Below are 18,991 nucleotides of genomic sequence, written 5' to 3' on the forward strand. Positions count from 1 at the left end.
CGTTTCTTTCTTTAATCAGGTCGTCAGTCACCGAAATGTGACAGAGTGAGTAGGGGACCAGAGAGGAGAGACACAAGAAACCGGTTTTCCTTTCCATTTCCCAAGGTGGTCTGGGCTAAATGTGTTATATCCTATCCTCCAGTCACTGGGCAAATTATTATGAAAAGCACCCTGGCTTGGAGATAGTACCTCGCAGTGGTTATTACCCAGGGCTTGAGTGTCAGATTTGAGTGCCACTCCCTGTCTGACTCCTGGTAGCTCCGTGACCTAGGGCCAGTCACTGAAGCCTCAGGTGGCACTGCTTCTACATCTAGCAGTCAATCATTCTTACCGAATGTGTGGCTGATGAAAGTAGTCCTTTCTGAGCATCACACTCCTGCGCTCCCCACCCCCAGCGGATGTGTATTTGATGCAGCTTTTCTGCGGGGAAGGTGCTCTTTCAGGTCCTGAAACCTCCCTTGGAGGACATGGGAAACTGTGAGTCGCTCAGTCGTGTCCAACTCTTTGTGATCCCATGGACTGTGGCCTGCCAGGCTCCTCTGTCCTTAGGATTCTCCAGGCAAGAATACTGGAGTGGGTTGCCATGCCCTCCTCCAAGGGATCTTCCTGACCCAGGGATCGAACTCGGGCTTCCAGCATTGCAGGCAGATTCTTTACCATCTGAGCCACCAGGGAAGCCCATGGGAAGACCTGGGAGGCAGCGATGAAATAGGTCAGGGCTCTTTCCCTGAACATCTGCCAGAGGAACCACTCGAGTCCGCTCTGGAACACTCCCCACCCGCCTTGCCTCTCTCGTCCCTCCGTCGTAGAGGAGCAGCTGCAGCGTGAAGGCGAGACTGCGTCCTCTGTTTCCCTTCCTGGAGCTGGGGCGATGAGACTGGCCCTATGGGCACGTTTAATTATAATATCCACCACTTGTTCTTTTACCGTCTCAGCAGAGTCTTGAACCTATCTCCAAGTACCTTTTATCCGCCTTTAGTAAGCAGCTTGGGATACAGAGGGAGAGTCAAGTTTCTTAAATAAGAAAAAAGACGAAAACCCAAAAAACCACACACACACACAAACATATCGTACTAAAAGAAGTGCCTCTTCCTGCCGGTGACTGTGTACTAGAGGGAAGTCAGCGGGGGCCCCCAAGAGGTCGCTGGTGGCGCAAGAACCGAGGCCAGATTGGAGAGAAAGGAGGAAGGGGGGGAAACACCCAGAAACTTTCTTCCTTGTTGCGAATAATCGCCGCCCCCGCCCCCCGCACGTCCCCCCTCCAGGGAGAGGCAGTAACGTGACACCCGAGAGAAACTCGGAGACCCGAGCGGAGAGAGGGAGGGAAAGAGGGAGGAGAGAGCGCGGCGGAGAGCCGGAGGGAGAAAGGGGAGGAGGAGGAAAACCCCTGTCAAGGAGGTGGAGCGAGGGGATGGTGTCCGCCTCCCGTTCCTCCCTGCAGTTTTTGTAGAGGAGCCTGAGCCGGGACAAAACACGCCGAGACCGACAGCCACAAAGCCGGGGGCGGGGGGGTCCACGCTGGCGCTGGAGGCGAGCCCCGGCGGCCGCGAGCGAGCCCGAGGCGCTGCGGGGCGCGGGACGCGGGGGCGCTAGCGGGCCGGGCGCGGGCAGCGCCGCCGAGCCGGGGACGGGCACCTCGGCCGCTCGGGCCGCGGCGGCGGGGACCATGCCGAGGAAAGTCTCCTGAGCCCGGCAACTTCGGCCCCCTCCCCGCCCCCCACCCGGGCTGCCCTCGGCGCGGCCCTGCCCATGTGCAGCCGGCCGGCCGGGCTCTCCTCCTCGGATGGGCAGGCGGATGGGTGACCTCTTCCTGGCACGGGCAGGCTGTGCGCGGCGGCGGAGCCGGCGATGAAGAAGAAGCAGCAGCAGCAGCAGCAGCATCCCGGCGGCGGCTCGGATCCCTGGCCCCATGGGGCCCCTCTGGGGGGCGCCCCTCCGGGCCTGGGCAGCTGGAAGCGCCGGGTCTCCCTGCTGCCCTTCCTGCGCTTCACTCTCCGGGACTACGGTTTCTGCATGGCCACCCTGCTGGTCTTCTGCCTGGGCTCCCTCTTCTATCAGCTCGGCGGGGGACCCCCGCGCTTCCTGCTCGACCTGCGGCAGTATTTGGGTAAGGAAGGAAGGCGGGAGCGAGGGCGGCGCGAAGTTGTGCAGGGGCGGGGGTGGAGGGGCTAACCGGGCGCGCCGAGCACTTTGGCGCTGCCCTCGCCGCCGCCTCGTCGAGGCTCCCCAGGTGGGACTCCCGCTAGCATCCGTGCGGCGGCCCTGAGCGCCTGCCGCCTCCAGCGCGTCCGTCTGGCTGTCTGCGCAGAGGCGGGAATGGAGGGGCGGGCGCTGCAGGGTTGACTTGCCCGGCAGGTACCCCGGGGCGGGGCGCCGCACACCTTCCCCCCTGCCTCGGCCACCGCGTCTGGGGCGGAGTGCTGGCGTGTGAGTTAGTGTGTACGAGTGTGTGTGTGTGTGTGTATTCAGGCCTGGCAGAGCCGGGAGAGGCGAGGGGCAGCGACGGCCCGTCCATGGCATTGTTAGTGACCACAGTCGCATCCCGTCCAGCGCTCCGCGTCACGGGGGTGGGATTAGTACCTCCCCGGGGCCCGTTCTGCGAATTCTGTCCCGCAAGATCTCCTCCTGTCCCCTGGCCTGGGGGGCCCAGGGGCAGTTTGCGGGCTCCCGCGCTGTGCGTTAGCTGGTTTGTGCTTGGGGCACCCCCTGCCCACCTAGCTGTCCGTAGCAGGGATCTACCTGCTTCGACTGAACTATTCAATAGCGCTGCGTGTCTCAAGTCTGAACTTTCGGGGGAGGTTGTACCTGGTTTAATAGGAGCAAGGCTACCTATGTTTTTGGAGAAGTGAGGGGAAGGAGTTTGCAAAAAGAGCGGCCCCAGAGAGAGGACGTGACCTGCGGATCGGTGGTCAGTGCGCGGGGAGAGGGGGTGCCAGGGCCCAGCGAGCGTACCCCAGGTCCCCGGAGCGCGCCTGGCTAAGGGAGGATGCTCCTCTCTCACAAGTCGGTGGCCAGAACAGGTCTCGACTGTGCGGGGTGGGGGTGAAAGAGGAGAGGCTGAGCGGGCCCAGGTCATCGCAAACGTCCAAGCGGATAAACTAAAGACCCCGGGGAACTTCCGGCATCTGCGTGACCCGAGCCAGCGCGCAAAGAGAAGCCCCCGGAGCGCTGGAACCATGAGCCAAACGACTCCGGCGGCTGGAGGCTGCCAACCTCACCCACAAAAATCCCTTCGTCTCAGAAGTCACAGGTCTAGATAGCAGATCGTTTTCGAAGGAAGAAAACCACTTCAGCAAAGTGACAGATGTGTTACAGAGTTTTGAAATGTACATGCAGATAAAACAATGTTTTGTTTTCCCGCGTAGAGAAGCTCAGATTTTAAAAGTTACACTTCTTTTTCAGTAGAAACTTTGGGGAACTACGGTTTTTGTAACATGCTTTAGAGAAAATTAGAGGAAAATATTGCCCAAGTGGATTTCCAAAGAATAATCCTTAGCATCTGGTTTCCTAGGGGATTTGGAATAATATGTACTTTTGCTAAAGAGTCAACTCTCTTCTCTGGGAGTTCTGTGTTTGGAAGTCTCACAGCCCCATTGGCTCTCAGATTTCTGCTACTACCACACAGGTTGCTATTATTGCCAACAGTCGCTGCTATAATAACTGGCATAGGGAGGGAAGTGATTGAGAAGCTTAGGGGTCTTTCTCCATGAGCTCTGATAAGGAATTCTTTGTTGAGGTTCTTTTCAAGCAAAATACAGAGGCCAGTGATATAGGGAAAGTATAGCGGAGAGGGAAGGAAGACACCTGTGATGTCCTCTGGAGCACTTGGATTTGGGCAGGGCATTTTCCATAGGCAAAATTCCGGCCTGGAGCAGACTGCGTGTAATACATCCACCCAGCTCTCAAAATGTCATTCTGATACCCTTCTTGGGGCGGGGAAATCTGGGAGGAGGAAGGATCAAAGGGATGTAGGGAGGCTAAAATCAAGAAACTGCAGTATCTAGCCTGTTAACTGCTTGAAAATCCAGTCAGTTACGTGTGGTATTCAGAATTTTATGTGCTTTCATTATATACTCCAGGAAATGAAGCCTGATAAATTTGGGGGCTTTGTTGGTGAAAGGGTGAATTCACAAGCATTCACTCAGGGAACCAGAAAGAACTGAAAGATGGAATATTGCTCCTATTACTAACTCATCATTGAATTTCTGACTGATGTAATGGGTTGAAAATGACATCATTGTGAACTGAAAATAAGATAACCCTTGGCCAAATTTGTTCCCTGTTGTTTTGTTATGTAAACATAATGATTTTCAGGAAAAGTGGGCTTGTGGTCTTTAAGAGGGTCTAAAATATACCCTTAATAATATAAGGCCAAGATATCTGCAGAATTATGCTCCCCTGTTTCCTCCATTCTACTATTTTAGTGTCTGTGAAAACAAAATTGTGGTTAGTAAACACATCCTCTCAATTTTCCTAGGTAGCCAATTTTGGAGTCAAGTATTTTTCTTAAATATAAGTTCATATAAAGTCAAAATTTTCCAAATAAAAATATTATTTTTAGCAATATTTTTCTTGACAGTATTATTTTTAATATACTTCTATAATATATTACATCTGACACGTAGTAGCTACTAAATAAACATCTGTGGAAGTGATGTTTGTACTTATTGTATCAAATAGGTAGTGTGATATGTAACATATTGAACACTGAATATGCTCACAGGGAAGAAATAGGACCATTTATGACAAAAGCTAACCTTTGCTATGTATGTGCCAGTCAATGCACATGCAGAATGAAATTGTATTAGCACAGAAATATCATAGATTAGGTACAGCTGTTATCCCTATTTTTGATATGAGAGAAAGGAGGGCAAAGAAGTTCACTGACTTGTTGAAGGACACAGAGTAAGTAAGGCAAGACTTGAACCCACATCTGGTTAAATCAAGTGCCCGCTGTATTAACACTACAAGCAGTGTAAGAGAAAAAGAAAATAGAGCCACGATGCGAGTGGGGTGCTAAAGAACCGACTGGTCAAAAAATGATCATTTGTATTTCTATAATTTCATTTTCTTTTTCTTGATACTTTGAGTATCTTGAAGGGCCAGCAGAGAAGGGAAACCATTCAAGCAGCAGGCCTGCTCTTAACTCCACCTCCCTGTTATTCATCCCCAAGATGCCACCTCCATGAACTAGGCAACTGAACTCTCCCAGAGTCCCACAGTTGGAGGTGAGGTGAATTGGAATCTTAAATTTTTAATTTCTCTCCCTCTTTAGCATTCATTCTCTGTTTAAGCTGTGTGTGCATGCTCAGTTGCTCAGCTGTGTCCAGCTCTTTGAGATGCCATGGACTGTTGCCCACCAGGCTCCTCTGTCCATGGAATTTTCCATGCAAGAATACTGGAGTGGGCTGCCATTTCCAACTTTAGAGGATCTTCCCGACCAAGGGATCGAACCACGTCTCTTGCATCTCCTGCACTGGCAGGTGGATTCTTTACCACCATGCCACCTGAGAAACCCCTGTCTGGGCCAGTAGTTCTCAGTGTGTGGTCCCTGGACCTACAGCATCGGCATCACCTGGTCACTTGTTACAAGTACAGATTCTCAGGTCTCATCTCAGACTTACTGAATGAAACAGTGAGTGTGGGACCCCATACTCTGTTTTAGTAAGTCTTCCAGGTAATTCCGATGCCAGTCTCAGTTCGGGAACATTGTTCTAGAGTCAGACATTGCTTTTGGGAAGTTCCCTATGTATTTGAGAGAAGGAGAAGTGATGAGAGTGAGAGAAGCGATTTATAAAATATTTTAAAAGTGATGGACAAGTTTAAAAATGAAACTTCAACTTTTAAAAATGCCTCTACTTTGCTGCATGTGCCCCATTGTTTCAAGAGCAGCCAACAGCTGCAGCCCCAGATGACTTTTGACTGTCTGAGGTTAGGAGATGCATGGAATGAGGTGAAGGGGGGCAACCAGAAAGCATAGTGTGGAGGAAAAAAGGGGAGTCGGTTAAAATGCTTCTTCTTCTCAAAGGAACTGGGGTCAAACAGCTTCTTTTTTCCTAGGCAGTTTGGGGAAGGGCAAAGTCTGTTCTTTTTAAAGATGCTTTTTGCTGCAGCAGATTTATAAATAAAAAGGAAGGTGTATGAGGAGGAGGAAAGTTATGCAGAGAGAACTCTTGTCTTGCTTCTTTACCTCCTTGAAACGGGTGGAGGAAGGAGAGCATAAACACACAGTGGGGTCAGTAGACATGGACAGAGCAAATTGCTTTACTTAAACTTGGAGACCATGTCTGTGCAGTTCATTGAAATTATTTCATTTATTTTGAAGTGGCATTCAGACTTTGACTTGCTGTAGAAAACTAACCAAAATCAAATGAAATCTCCCATAGAAATTAGATTATGATGCAGCCTCTGCCAGTAGGCTCATTACTTATGAGCTGTGGAAATATCAAAAACTTGGAATAACACTCGTTACATAGATGTAAACTGAATAAGCCAGATGGCTTACTACTGATCCCGTACAACCAGCAAACTCTGATGATTTATCGTCAAGACTTGGATATGTGATTTAGCCTTTATGGGAACTAAATCTATGGGAACTAAATCTGTTGGATTGATCTCAAGTTGATAGGCTTTCCTTTCCATTTTTAACTTACACTATTTTAAACGGAGATATACTACTCTAGTTTTCAGAATCGCCAGTCTTGATATCTAGATTGTATATGAGCGTGGCAATTTCGAGTCAAAAATGAAAGAAAGAGATGTAACTTTACTGACTTGAAAGTATCTAAGTTTAAATGAATTTAAAGGACAATGTGAAAATTGAGGTCCCGACTTGTTGCAAAATGGTTTCTCTAAACCTTAAAAGTCAAATTAAGTTTCCTTCTGCACATCATATATAGTTTAAATATAATACCCCAGCCCCCAGACAGTAATCTAGGAAATGAATGCATAAAATATGATGTTATCAATAGAAACTGTTGACATAAAAAGAAAATGACGTTCTTGTTCATAGCTGCAAGTTTATAGGGTTGGTTGGGGACACAGTAGCACTGTTTTAGAGGAAGATAGAAAATGGAATTCAGCTATGGCAGACTGTTCTGTAAACACACAGCATGAATAGTGAAAAGCATTCTGTCTTGTAGACTATTTTTAATGTAGACTCATCTCAGTATGAGTTGTTTTAAACTACAGATAAGTATGTATTATCTGGATACTGTCTTTCTTCAAATTCCCTGTCATTGATCCAAGTTTAAAACACTAGTGGGTTTTGTATTTGAGAAACTGGAATGAAAGTGCTCAAGATTTTTGAGTCCCCAAAGAAATAGTATCTTTTGCTTCCCTAGAGGGAAACAGCAGGAGCAGAAACTGTAGCTTTCCCTGCAGCTGCACTGAACAGGTCAATGATGGACAGTGAAAAGGCATCTTATCTGACAAACTGTAGCTACTAGAATGATTAGAAATTGTCATTTGCTGTTTTTTTAATTTTTTAGAAAGAAGTTGAGACTTGACCACAAATAAGTTTTGTCTTACCTATATTTATTTTTATTACAGAAACAACTTTAAGCAAACAGTGATATACATAAACCCTTTTATTTATCAGAAATGGGGACAGAACACTGGAATTTCACCATATTCTTGTTGCAGAAGTCAAAACAGTGTAACAACTATTGTGCAAGAAATTTCCAAATGAAGCACATTTCAGTATATGCTATTGATTTTTAATTCACTCGCTTAAAATGTAATAGCTTTTAATTGTTTTTAGAATATTCCTAGATAAGTGAAACCATTGCTAGAGTCACTTCTAGAACATTTGCATCACCAAAAAGAAAATCCTCGTTTGCTTTAATTGTCACCTCACTATTCCTCCATTTCCCCAAGCCCTTAGGAACTAAGGGCTAATCTATTTTCAGTCTCTATAGATTTGCCTCTTCTGGACATTTCACAGAAATGAAATCATATAATATGTGGTCTTTTGTGATTGGCTTCTTTTACTTAGAACATTGCTATCAAGGTTCATTCATATTGTAGCCTGTATCAGTACTTATTCATTTTTATGACTGAATAATATTCCATTGTATGTGTATACCACATTTTGTTTATCCACTCATCTATTTCTCAACACTTCAGTTGTTTCTTTTGGCTATTGTGCATAAGGCTGCTGTGAACTTTTGTGTATAAGTTTTTGTATGAACATCTATTTTCTGTTCTTTTATCAGTTCAGTTCAGTTCAGTTGCTCAGTTGTGTCTGACTCTTTGTGACCCCTTGGACTGCAGCACACCAGGCTTCCCTGTCCATCACCAACTTCCAGAGCTTACTCAAACTCATGTCCATCGAGTTGGTGATGCCATCCAACCATCTCATCCTCTGTCATCCCCTTCTCCTCCCGCCTTCAATCTTTCCCAGGATCAGAGTCTTTTCCAGTTCTTTGCATCAGATGGCCAAAGTATTGTAGTTTCAGCTTCAGCATCAGTCATTCCAATGAATATTCAGGACTGATTTCCTTTACGATTGACAGGTTTGATCTCTTTGCAGTCCAAGGGATTCTCAAGAGTCTTCTCCAACACCACACTTCAAAAGCATCAATTCTTTGGCACTCAGCTTTCTTTATAGTCCAACTCTCACATCCATATATGGCTACTAGAAAAATCATACCTTTGACTAGATGGACCTTTGTTGGCAAAGTCATGTCTCTGCTTTTTAATATGCTATCTAGATTGGTCATAGCTTTTCTTCCAAGGAGCAAGCGTCTTTTAATTTCATGGCTGCAGTCACCATCTGCAGTGATTTTGGAGCCCCCCAAAATAAAGTCTCTCACTGTTTCCATTGTTTCCCCATCTATTTGCCATGAAGTGATGGGATCGGATGCCATGATCTTAGTTTTCTGAATGTTGAGTTTAAAGCCAACTTTTCCACTCTCCTCTTTCACCTTCATCAAGAGGCTCTTTAGTTCTTCACTTTCTGCCATAAGTATACACATCGGAGTAAATCGCTAGGTCATATGATAATTCTGTTTAATCTATTGAGGAACTGCCAAGTTGTTTTCCACAGTGGCTGCACCATTGTATATCCCCATCCACAGTTTATGAGTTCCAGTTTCTCTATAGCTTTACCAACACTTGTTTTTTTCCATTATTTTGATTGTAGACATCCTAATGTGTATGAAGTGGTATCTTATTGTGGCTCTTTTTTTTTGGTATCTTCCTAATGATTAGTGATGTTGGACATCTTTTCCTGTGCTTTTTGGCCATATGTATATCTTCCTTGGAAAAATATGTATTCACATTCTTTGCCCATTTTTTACATGAGGTGGCTTTTTTGTTTTGAGTTTTAAGTACAGTGTCTGGGTATAGAGTAAAACCTAAATAAATTTCTAGCGATTGAACACAAAGTCCTCTTTAAAAGAATCTTGGGGGGTCTTGTTTTACAGTTATGGATGACTTTGAATAGTAAACACTTTACATTTAGTTCTACTGTATAAAAATTCATAAATAGGTAACCAAACTATTTTACAGGTGTCACAAAGATTATTGTGACTTATATTTGGAGTATGAGTGTTGCCAATCTTGAAGAGCAGATTATAGTACAATGGATGTGAGTATTCTTTCCTTGGGCTTATTCACTAGAATGGAGCCAATGAGTTCGGCAGGGGAAAACATTTGTGTACATTATGTTCCTTATAGTATGTACTATGAGGCTACCAGGGAAATCTAGAGCATTCTTACAAAATTAGGATTCATATGCCATTCCTTTTTATTCACATTGCGGTATAATATACAGGACAAATATATAGTCTTTTAGTAAAATAGTAAAATAAATTAGAAATTTAATTTTTGTAAAATAAATTAGGATTTTAGGAAGAAATATTTCCTTCAAAGTGTTAGAAATTTTTAGTAGGATTTAAAATTATGTATTATCAAAATAAGAAGCTTTAAAATAAATACAGTCAATTCCATGCTGCCTGATAAGAGATACAATTTGAATAGTTTGTAACACTCTTATACTGAAAATTATCAGGGAGCCAGATAGCAGTTTAGTGTCCAAGGTATGCTGCACTTCTCAGTCTATCTCAGGTTTTATAGCAATTGTCTGTAACTTCCCAAAGACAGCCACTGGCTCATCTTTCTTGTCTCACCACCCACCTGCCTTGGCTTCTGCTATTGCCCCTTTGCTGATGGCCAAGGAAGCTCAAATTCCAAGGATGATCTCTGAACTCCTTGGTACTTATTTCATAATCACTTTTGAATTTTTGACACTCTACTGTGTATTGTCATAATTTGTAGGCAAGCTCCTTGCAAGGAGGAAGCTTGCTCCATACTTTTAATCTCTACTGTGACACCTCTCCTGGGTCCTCCACATGAACCCTAGAAGTGTCTGTTGATTCAAAATATTTGCTAAGCAGACTGTTCTTTACTAGGGCTTCAATTCTGCTTTGTTTTGTCCCTATTTTAAGTAGAGAATGTGGGGAGGGTTCCAGGAAAGACTCTAGCCAGTTGATTCTCCAGTCCATCTCTTTCTGGCTATTTGAAGCATATGCTCCAAAGATGTTAAAACCACTATGGCATACAGTTCTATAAACGTTTCCTTCTGTAATGTTGTCTACCTCTTACCTGTTGGGATTTAGAATTGCATTAATAGAGCTTTCTTTGTAATCAAGAATGCCTGAGGTCAATCTAGAGATTTGAGTGCATACGAGAATGCAAACTTCTTGTTTCTTGTCATTTTCCTAAACCCTAAACCAGTTGTTTTGGGAATTTGCAGAATAGCAGTTTGTCTCTTGCTCTAGGTCAATGTCTTCCTTAAGTAGTAATTTGTATTAAATTAGCTGGTACATTTCAAGCATGACATAAGGAGGTGAGACCATAAGATGATGTGGTTTTTGAAATAGTGACTGAATGGATTTTAACCTAGAATGGCAGAATAATAGATTATAAAATTAAGGCTCAGTGCATAAACCCATTGACCTTGTTTACTGAAAGACACGGAAATGACCTTAAGTTATGGCCTTGATTAAGTAATTCTGATTTCATTCATTGGTAGATGATTTAAATAACCACTTGCATTAAACTGTAATGCATTTCTGGAAACATCATTGATTTTTTTTTTCTAGTTCAGTGAGTATGACTTTCACAGTCTTATGAAAATAAAATGAAAGTATTCTGAAACATATAAACTCCTTTGTTCAGTCATTCAACAGATATTCACTGAAAGCTTTCTGTGGGTCAGAAGCATCAGATACTAGAAAAAGTACAAGTTTTATCTCAGGGATCTGGCTCTGAACAACTGTGTTTTTACTTCTTAGCTGGGAGAATGCGGGCAATGCTCTTATCTTCTCAAAACCTGAGGCGTTTTAATCCATGTTGTTTATTGTTCAGTCACTAAGTTGTATCCAACTCTTTTGTGGCCCCATGGACTATATAGCCTACTGGCTTCTCTGTCCATGGGGTCTTCCAGGCAAGAATATTGGAGTGGGTTGCCATTTCCTTCTCCAGGGGATCTTCCCAATCCAGGGATCGAACCTGCATCTCCTGCATTGGAAGGCAGATTCTTTACCACTGTACCACCAGGGAAGCCCCATATGATGGGATTACTCTGGTGACTCAGATGGTAAAGAATCTGCCTGCAATGAGGGAGACCTGGGTTGGGAAGATCCCCTGGAGGAGGGCATGGCAACCCACTCCAGTATTCTTGTCTGGAGAATCCCCATGGGCAGAGGAGCCTGGCGGGCTACAGTCCATGGGGTTGCAAAGAGTCGGATGTGACTGAGTGACTAAGCACAGCGTTTTATAAAGTACTTGTCTAACTCAAGGCCTGGCATTTGATTTCAACAAATGCCAATTTTCTCGCCTTATTCTTTGCTTCTCTCAGATCCCCTTTTCTTTTGGCACACACACACATACCAGTGGAATATGCAGATTCATTCATGGCTTGCTTCTATTTGAATGAAACATTCTACCCAAGAAGTGTGAAATTACTGAAGCAGTTTTTTTGTGGCTTATCTTGTCACCCTCACCTTCAAACTGATGAGGGCTCATCAGCAGCTGACCCTCTCCAGTCGTTTGTCTGAGGGCTCGTCAGCAGCTGACCCTCTCCAGTCATTTGTCCTGTTAACTGTACACACACAAATCTTTCTGCTTCTTAGCCTCTCTTCTGCTTCCTGGAAACCATCTAAAAAAGGCATTCTTTGCACAGCCTGCTTTTCTCTGTTTTGAATTTATCCAAGTTCCTCCCCACCCCAGACTCACACACCTTGCATTCACAGAATGAACATAGTTGTAAGAGAAGGAGTATGGCACAGCTCCCTCTCTGGGATCGCCAGCTGGTCTAGGACTGGACAGTGATCCACATCAGTCTACCCTTTCAAGTGATCACAGAGCCAAGCATACACTGGGGCTGCTGCTAGAGCCTCTCCCCCTTATGATGGGACTACCGCGCCCAGTAGTCTGGCCATGGATTTGTCTCTGGGTCTCATTTCCCTTCCATTGGAGGTCAGGGCAGGAACAGTGAACCAAAGTTGCAGGTCATGTCTTTGTCAAAAGGCTGGTGAACTTTTCTGTTTTACATTCTCTGCTTCTTCATGTTGCCTTGACCTGCCCAGCCTCTGGTGGGTGTTGGGGCAAGCCAGAGCCACCAGGGCCATTGCTCTCCAGGGTGGCTGGTCACCCAATCCCTTGAGAAGCTGAAAACAAGTGGGATTTTACATTACTTAGTGGAAAGTTATATTTTGTCAAGGGAAACCATGACCTTGCAACTCTGACACAGAGCTTCCTTTGACACGTAAACTGTTTGACACAAATGCCTTTTCACTGGGTAAGTGCAACAGTCAGGCAGGGCCGTGTGGATTGCTGGAAGGCACAGGGGACCTGGGTCTGGAGGGAGTCTCCAAAAAGTTCAGTGGTCAGTACTGTTGAGTCACGTGAACCTCCTAAGCTTATATTTCTTCACCTCCAAAATGAACATGTTTAATTAGGTCTGTGATCCTCAGTTGTTTTTCTTTCCTAGGACCCTTGTTAGCAGCAGTGTTTCCATGCGGTATTGATGGTCTGTCTGGGAATATGTACCAGTGGCCAGGAAAGGGAAAATGGAGATAGTTCTGGAGTTTTCCAGATGATGGTGCCTCTTTTTCTTTAGAATGACTGAATGAGGTACTCTGTAAGGTCCCACCTGGAGCTTCCCAGTGGCTCAGTGGTCAAGGATTGGCCTGCAATGCAGGAGCTACAGGTAGACACAGGTTTGATCCCTGGGTCGGGAAGATCCCCTGGAGAAGGGAATGGCAACCTACTCCAGTATTCTTGCCTGGGAGATCCCATGGACAGAGGAGCCTGGCAGGCTCTAGTCTATGAGGTCGCAAAGAGTTGGACGTGACTGAGTGGCTAACACTTTCACTTTGTACAGAGGAGTTACTATCAGAAGGGACTCTCTTCTCAACTGTTTTCTTTTGAAATGACTGTGCTACATCCACCCCTGCCCATAGTTACTGGCAGGTGAGTGGAGCTGGGGATGGGGGTATACCTCTCTGGAGCTCTGTCTCAGGTCCTAAATACAAGTCTTGCTGAGTTCTTGGTGCTACATTTGTGTTGGATGGTCTGCCCGCTGAGATACCCTTCTCCACACTAAGAAGCACAGCCAGCAAGCCACTCCCAGTTCACAGCAAATATCACGTGCCTCCTGCCCTGCTTCCCTCCATCCCTGAGACTTTGCTGAGTCTGTAAGAAGTGGAGGACAGAAGGAACTAATGCGGTGCTTAGAATGCAGCATCTTCCCTGAAAGTATTTTCGCAATATTCCTGAAAGCAAGGGAACTCACTCATCTGGTTGGAGTTTTCTCAGAAACGTGATTGCAGATTTTTTTTGCAGCTTCATTCTGCTTTAGTGTCAAAATTCAACCAACAATGTGCCAAAAAATGTGTGCTAAATCACACGCAGATTTAGACACTTCAAGAGGAAGTTATTTTTACCACAGTGGGGAAGAAAACAGAAAGTGACGATTAGCAGGGAAGCCAAGGCGGGGCCGAGTCAGGAGGGGAAGACACGCCTGCTTCTCCTGTCTTGCCCGGCTGGCCTGGGGATTGTGGTGTGATCGCCCCTTAGCAGGTAGAGCAAGGAATTCCAGTGTGGAAGACCTGCTCAGAAGAGGATGTTGACATAACCTTCATGTGTGATGCCCGTTTCAACCATGTGGAGTTCGAGTTGGTTCCTGCTGAAAACGTAGTCCCCCCACTGCCCGTAGAAACTGCTCTCTAACTAGAAGCTGCGTAGGACCCGGAGGTGAAAATGGAGGACAGCATTCTGGAAAGCTCCATAAATATGAAAACCAAATGGCGTGGTGTCTTTAGTTTTCTTTAGCAGATGACAGGATTGAGGTTGTATTATTTTCTTTGCTCATGCTTTTCTCAGCTCAGAAGGCTGCTCTTATTAGCTTTTGCCCAGCAGAGATCCAGGGCCTTACGGAGACTGAAATGTTTGTGGTTATGTTCTTTTAGCCCTGCTGTGAGATGAAGAGGTTCCCAGAAACGAAAGGGAGGGAGGAAGAAATGTTTGTCAGTATCCACAACCTCTGTCTTTTTATGGTTCTTTACACCCGGCCGAAGGATATCTGCAGCTACTATGTAGTGATAAGATTTCAAGTCTCTTGAGTTTGAAGCTTGACGGTGAACTTTTCAAATTCATTTGGATGAGGCTTTATTCAGGCCTTCTTGTGTCTTGCCCTCCTGTTCCTTACGGAGAGAGATGTGCAGGTCCCATGCCAGTGTGTGTTGAAACAGTTACGATGGTGCCACTCTGTTTGTGACCTGAGCTCTGGCATCAAAAGTGTGGGTGTGGGCACACTGTTAGGTGTGTTCCCTAGCTGGGATGGGGAGGACCTACTAGAAAATATGTTGGCTATTCGGCGGGCTCCTACTTTTGTGTTTCACTTCTTTCATGACATAATGAGCTGTTGTTTCAAAACATAGTTGCCTTTCACCAGATTTTCCCTGACCACCTTGTCGGAATGATAGGTGAGTTTTGTCAGTTTCAGAGTAAGTCTTCCCCACAGGCTTACAGTTCATGGAAGCTTCATATCCATGAGACTTAAAGGATCGGAAAACATGTGTTTTCCTATTGCTTTCAGATGCCTGCCCTCCTTCCCATGTGGCTTGGCAGCCATCCTCTCTGTCATCTCTTCCATCTATTCAAGTTCATTCCTTCAACAAATGTTCATCAAGCTCCAGTTATGCCCTGGGTGCTGGAGGTAGTGTGACTAATGACACTGTCCCTGCCCTGGGTGCAGGGAGGGGACTAGATTCTGTTGAAGAAGGACTTAGAATAAATGTAAAGTGATAAACAGGGGTCTCTGGAAAGCTAAAGGAGGAGAGTAGAAGCAGGGATTAGATCTGCCTGGCTGTGATTAGGTTAATGATCTCCTTAGTTAAGATCCTGTTTATGCCAGGAGCTTGGGGCTTCTCAAATCTGGCTGCATAATAGAATAACCTGGAGAACTTTGGGAAATACGAATTTTCATTCATTTGGTCAAGGGTAGGGCCTGGGCATCTATACTTGTTTAAAGCTCCCCACGCAATTCTGATGTGCAACCAAACTGGAGAACCTCTGTAGTTCATAGATGGCCAGGTAGCTTGGGTGTGCACTAAGTCCTTTTGTGGTATGTTTAGAGATGTTTCACTTAGCTTAGAGTCTTTTATTTGGCTGTGACTTTTAACACTTAAATGACTTCCCTGGTGGCTCAGATGTAAAGCGTCTGTCTACAATGTGGGAGACCTGGGTTTGATCCCTGGGTGGGGAAGATCCCCTGGAGAAGGAAATGGCAACCCACTCCAGTATTCTTGCCTGGAAAATCCCATGGACGGAGGAGCCTGGTGGGCTACAGCCCATGGGGTCGCAAAGAGTCGGACACGACCTCACTTTCACTTTCACTTTAACACTTGAGCTTTCAAGCTACTCTATACTAGCTCTTCTGAAACTTAAATGTGCATTCAAATCACCTAGGAATTTGTTGAACTGTTAGATTCGGGGGGCAGTAGGTGGGGGGTGGAGTCTGAGATTCAGCATTCCCCCAAAGTTCCAGTGTCACCGGTGCCCCAGTCAGAGGACCACATTTTGAGTAGTAAGTGCCTATACTGTAGCATTTTCGGAATGTGATTAATTCTTGTAAACAGACAAATGAGTGAGGGTTTATCCTAGCCACTAAAGATCTGTACTATTAAATGTTTCATTAATTTCTTTTAATTGAATTCTCATTCACCAGTTTGATTGTTCGAATTTAAGAGCATTCTATGGTCTCTATGTGCATGCCTGCGTCCCCAGTCATGTCTCTTTGCCACCTCATGGACTGTAGCCCACCTGGCTCCTCTGTTCATGGAATTTTCCAGGCAAGAATACTAGAGTGGGTTATTGTTTCCTACTTCAAGGGATCTTCCTGACCCAGGGATCAAACTCTTGAGTCTCCTCCATTGGCTGGAGGGTTCTTTACCAGTGTGCCACCTGGGAAGCCCCTTAGTAGCTTTTTCTTAAGAATCACACACTTGCCTGATTAAAGTTTGAAAATGCCTGCTTTTATTAATTTCTGCAATCCATAATTTTGAAATACAGGCTGTTTGGAGGTTTGTGAACATACAGATGAGACCTGATGTCAAGTTTATTAATAAGCATAAGAGGTTAAACAATTGGTCTTGGATATAAAGTTTCTTCACATAGTTTCTGAAGATGCTTGCACTGTTTTTAATTTTAATAATGTTGGAATTCATTGCCAAGAATCCTATTTTCCAAATACTCCAGGTAAGGTGTTTTTTTTTTTTTTTTTTTTTTTTATGGCCAGAGCAAATAATGGGATTGACTCAGTGCAATGCTTTGAAAACACAATTTTAATAAATAATTAAAACTCTTACATGCTCATTGTAGAAAACTGGGAAATAGAAAAGAACAAAGAAGGAAGTAAAATGTGTGTTAATTCCTGTACTGAGAAGTACTTTGGTTTGGTTGCATGCTTCCAAGCAGTATCACAAATGTCATTTTGTGTTTATACATGGTGTTCAACAACATTGGTTTTCATGGTGGCAGAGTTTCTTATGAATGTATAATTCCTCTAGCAAAGACTTTTGATATTTAGCCTATTTCCAGCTTTTCATGATTCTACATAAAGTTGTGATGAACAGTATTAAAATTTTGCACACTTCTCTACTACCCTGGGAGAAATTCCTAGACTTGAAATTGCTGGGTTAAAGTGTGCACCCATTAAAAAAAAAATCACCTTTAGTACAAATTGCCATATGCTTTGGTGTCTTTCACCAGCAGTCTGTTTTGGTCATATTTTGCAAGCACTGCATATAATCTTATAAAACTCCTCACCCATTCAGTTGGTGAAAAATGATATTTTAAACTCTAATTCACATTTGTTTGAATATTGATGAAACTGAACAATTTGACTATCTTTTGGGAATTATGGGTTTTTTCCTACTTTTCTTCTATAGATGTGTTCTTTCTCTTGCTAATTTTAAGAATTCTTAAGAGATAAGGGGTATTAGCCCTTCACCATACATTCCATATGTTTTTAAATTGCCCTTTAGTTTTAAAAATCAGTTTCTTTTATTTTTTCTTTATTCTAATTACTTTTTTTCCATTTATTATTTTTCCTTTACTTTAATGCTTAGGAAGGACTTATATCCTGTATTTTCCCTATATTTTCTTCTAGTTCATTTGTTGTTTCACTTTTTCATTTACTTTTTACATTCTTTCAGCATTTGTTTTGGTGTGACTTGATCCAATGATTTTGCAAGTCTAGCTGGAGACAGAGTCATACTTAAGCGATGTCATTCTTTAACATTAAATTCAATTTTCAAACATCGCAATTGATTTCAAGCCTAACTCTCTTTAGAAGATTTGAACCCCGCATTTGCCATTTAATTTCTAAACTTTTGGGGACAAAGTCCCCCGGCTTCCAGCTCATGGCCCTTGTTTCTGGAGAGAACTTTTGTGTGTCAGTAGACTGTAGGGTCTCTGGCAAGTCTAGGCAGACACAACCACTCTCCTTGCCCGCTCAGCCTGAGTTGCCTGAGTAAGTGTAGGACTAGGCAAGTTTTTAAGTCTTAGCCTCTTGGATTCCTTTTGAGCCTCTGGAGCAAAAAATAAGTACCCCATCCCCAGACACATGCTTCCTTTTCAGCTGAGCTGGAAACCTTAGGTGGCAGTGATAGATGAGCTCCTCATGGACAGCCCATCTCAGCCAGCCCTCAGCCCTTTGTAGTTCCTTGTAATGAGGACAGCCCTCTTTTAAACACTATTTTCTAAGCAGCTAGATGACAATAAGTTGTTTAGCTCCTGTGTGCTGTTATTCTTTCGAATGTTTATAAAATTCAAGGGACCACAATTTGATGACAGAGACGTTTGAAGGCCAACCATATGGTCTAATAGAGCTTCATCTTCTTTTTTTTGGAACTCACATTTCTTCTGTGAATTTGCCCTGAGCAGGATGCTTACTATCACAGGAGGCAGTGTTGTATAAAACAGCAGTGGCTTCAAATCAGAAGTCCTCTGTGTGAGTCCTGGCATTGCCAGCATGCAGCTGTGTGACCTTGGGCAGTTCACTTAACCTCTCTGAGTTTCCATTGGAACTTTAGAGGGACTGTTTCTGCTCCAGAACAACAATCACTAGATTATGAAGAGAATACTATCTGCTACTCTGCTGACTGGAATACTGTGAAAATTTGCATTTTTAATATTTGCTAATGGACACCTTCGTTTTAATTATCCAGGCAGAAGTCTAGCCAGAGCAGGTGGCACTCCAGAGTATAGCAGCGAGAGAGATGTTACTTACTGTGCAATGTGTGTGTCTTGTGTCAACAAGCAAACAAACACATCCATCAAAATTCTGTCTCTAGAAATTCACAAATGGTGCTTATTTTTGTGTGTATTCCTGCCCTGGCTGAACTCTATGGTTTTCGTGTAGGAAGAAGACCTCCAGAGACTGTGTAAATTACATTTTTGTCCAGTAAATGTTTTT

General features: G+C 44.3%; 1 protein-coding gene across 1 annotated transcript in view; it reads left to right on the top strand.

Annotated features, from left to right (window-relative positions):
* The first annotated feature begins 1,299 nt into the window (after positions 1 to 1,299).
* UST (uronyl 2-sulfotransferase) overlaps positions 1,300 to 18,991 on the top strand; it is a 318,507-nt gene continuing 300,815 nt past the window's right edge. The window contains exon 1 of the mRNA XM_081529921.1: positions 1,300 to 2,107. Coding sequence (XP_081386047.1) covers positions 1,849 to 2,107 — 259 coding nt within the window. The 5' untranslated portion in view covers positions 1,300 to 1,848. The remainder of the gene's footprint in view (positions 2,108 to 18,991) is intronic.

This window comes from Giraffa tippelskirchi, chromosome 9, assembly GCF_054371585.1.
Source record: "Giraffa tippelskirchi isolate mGirTip1 chromosome 9, T2T-mGirTip1v1.2.pri, whole genome shotgun sequence".
NCBI lineage: Eukaryota > Metazoa > Chordata > Mammalia > Artiodactyla > Giraffidae > Giraffa > Giraffa tippelskirchi.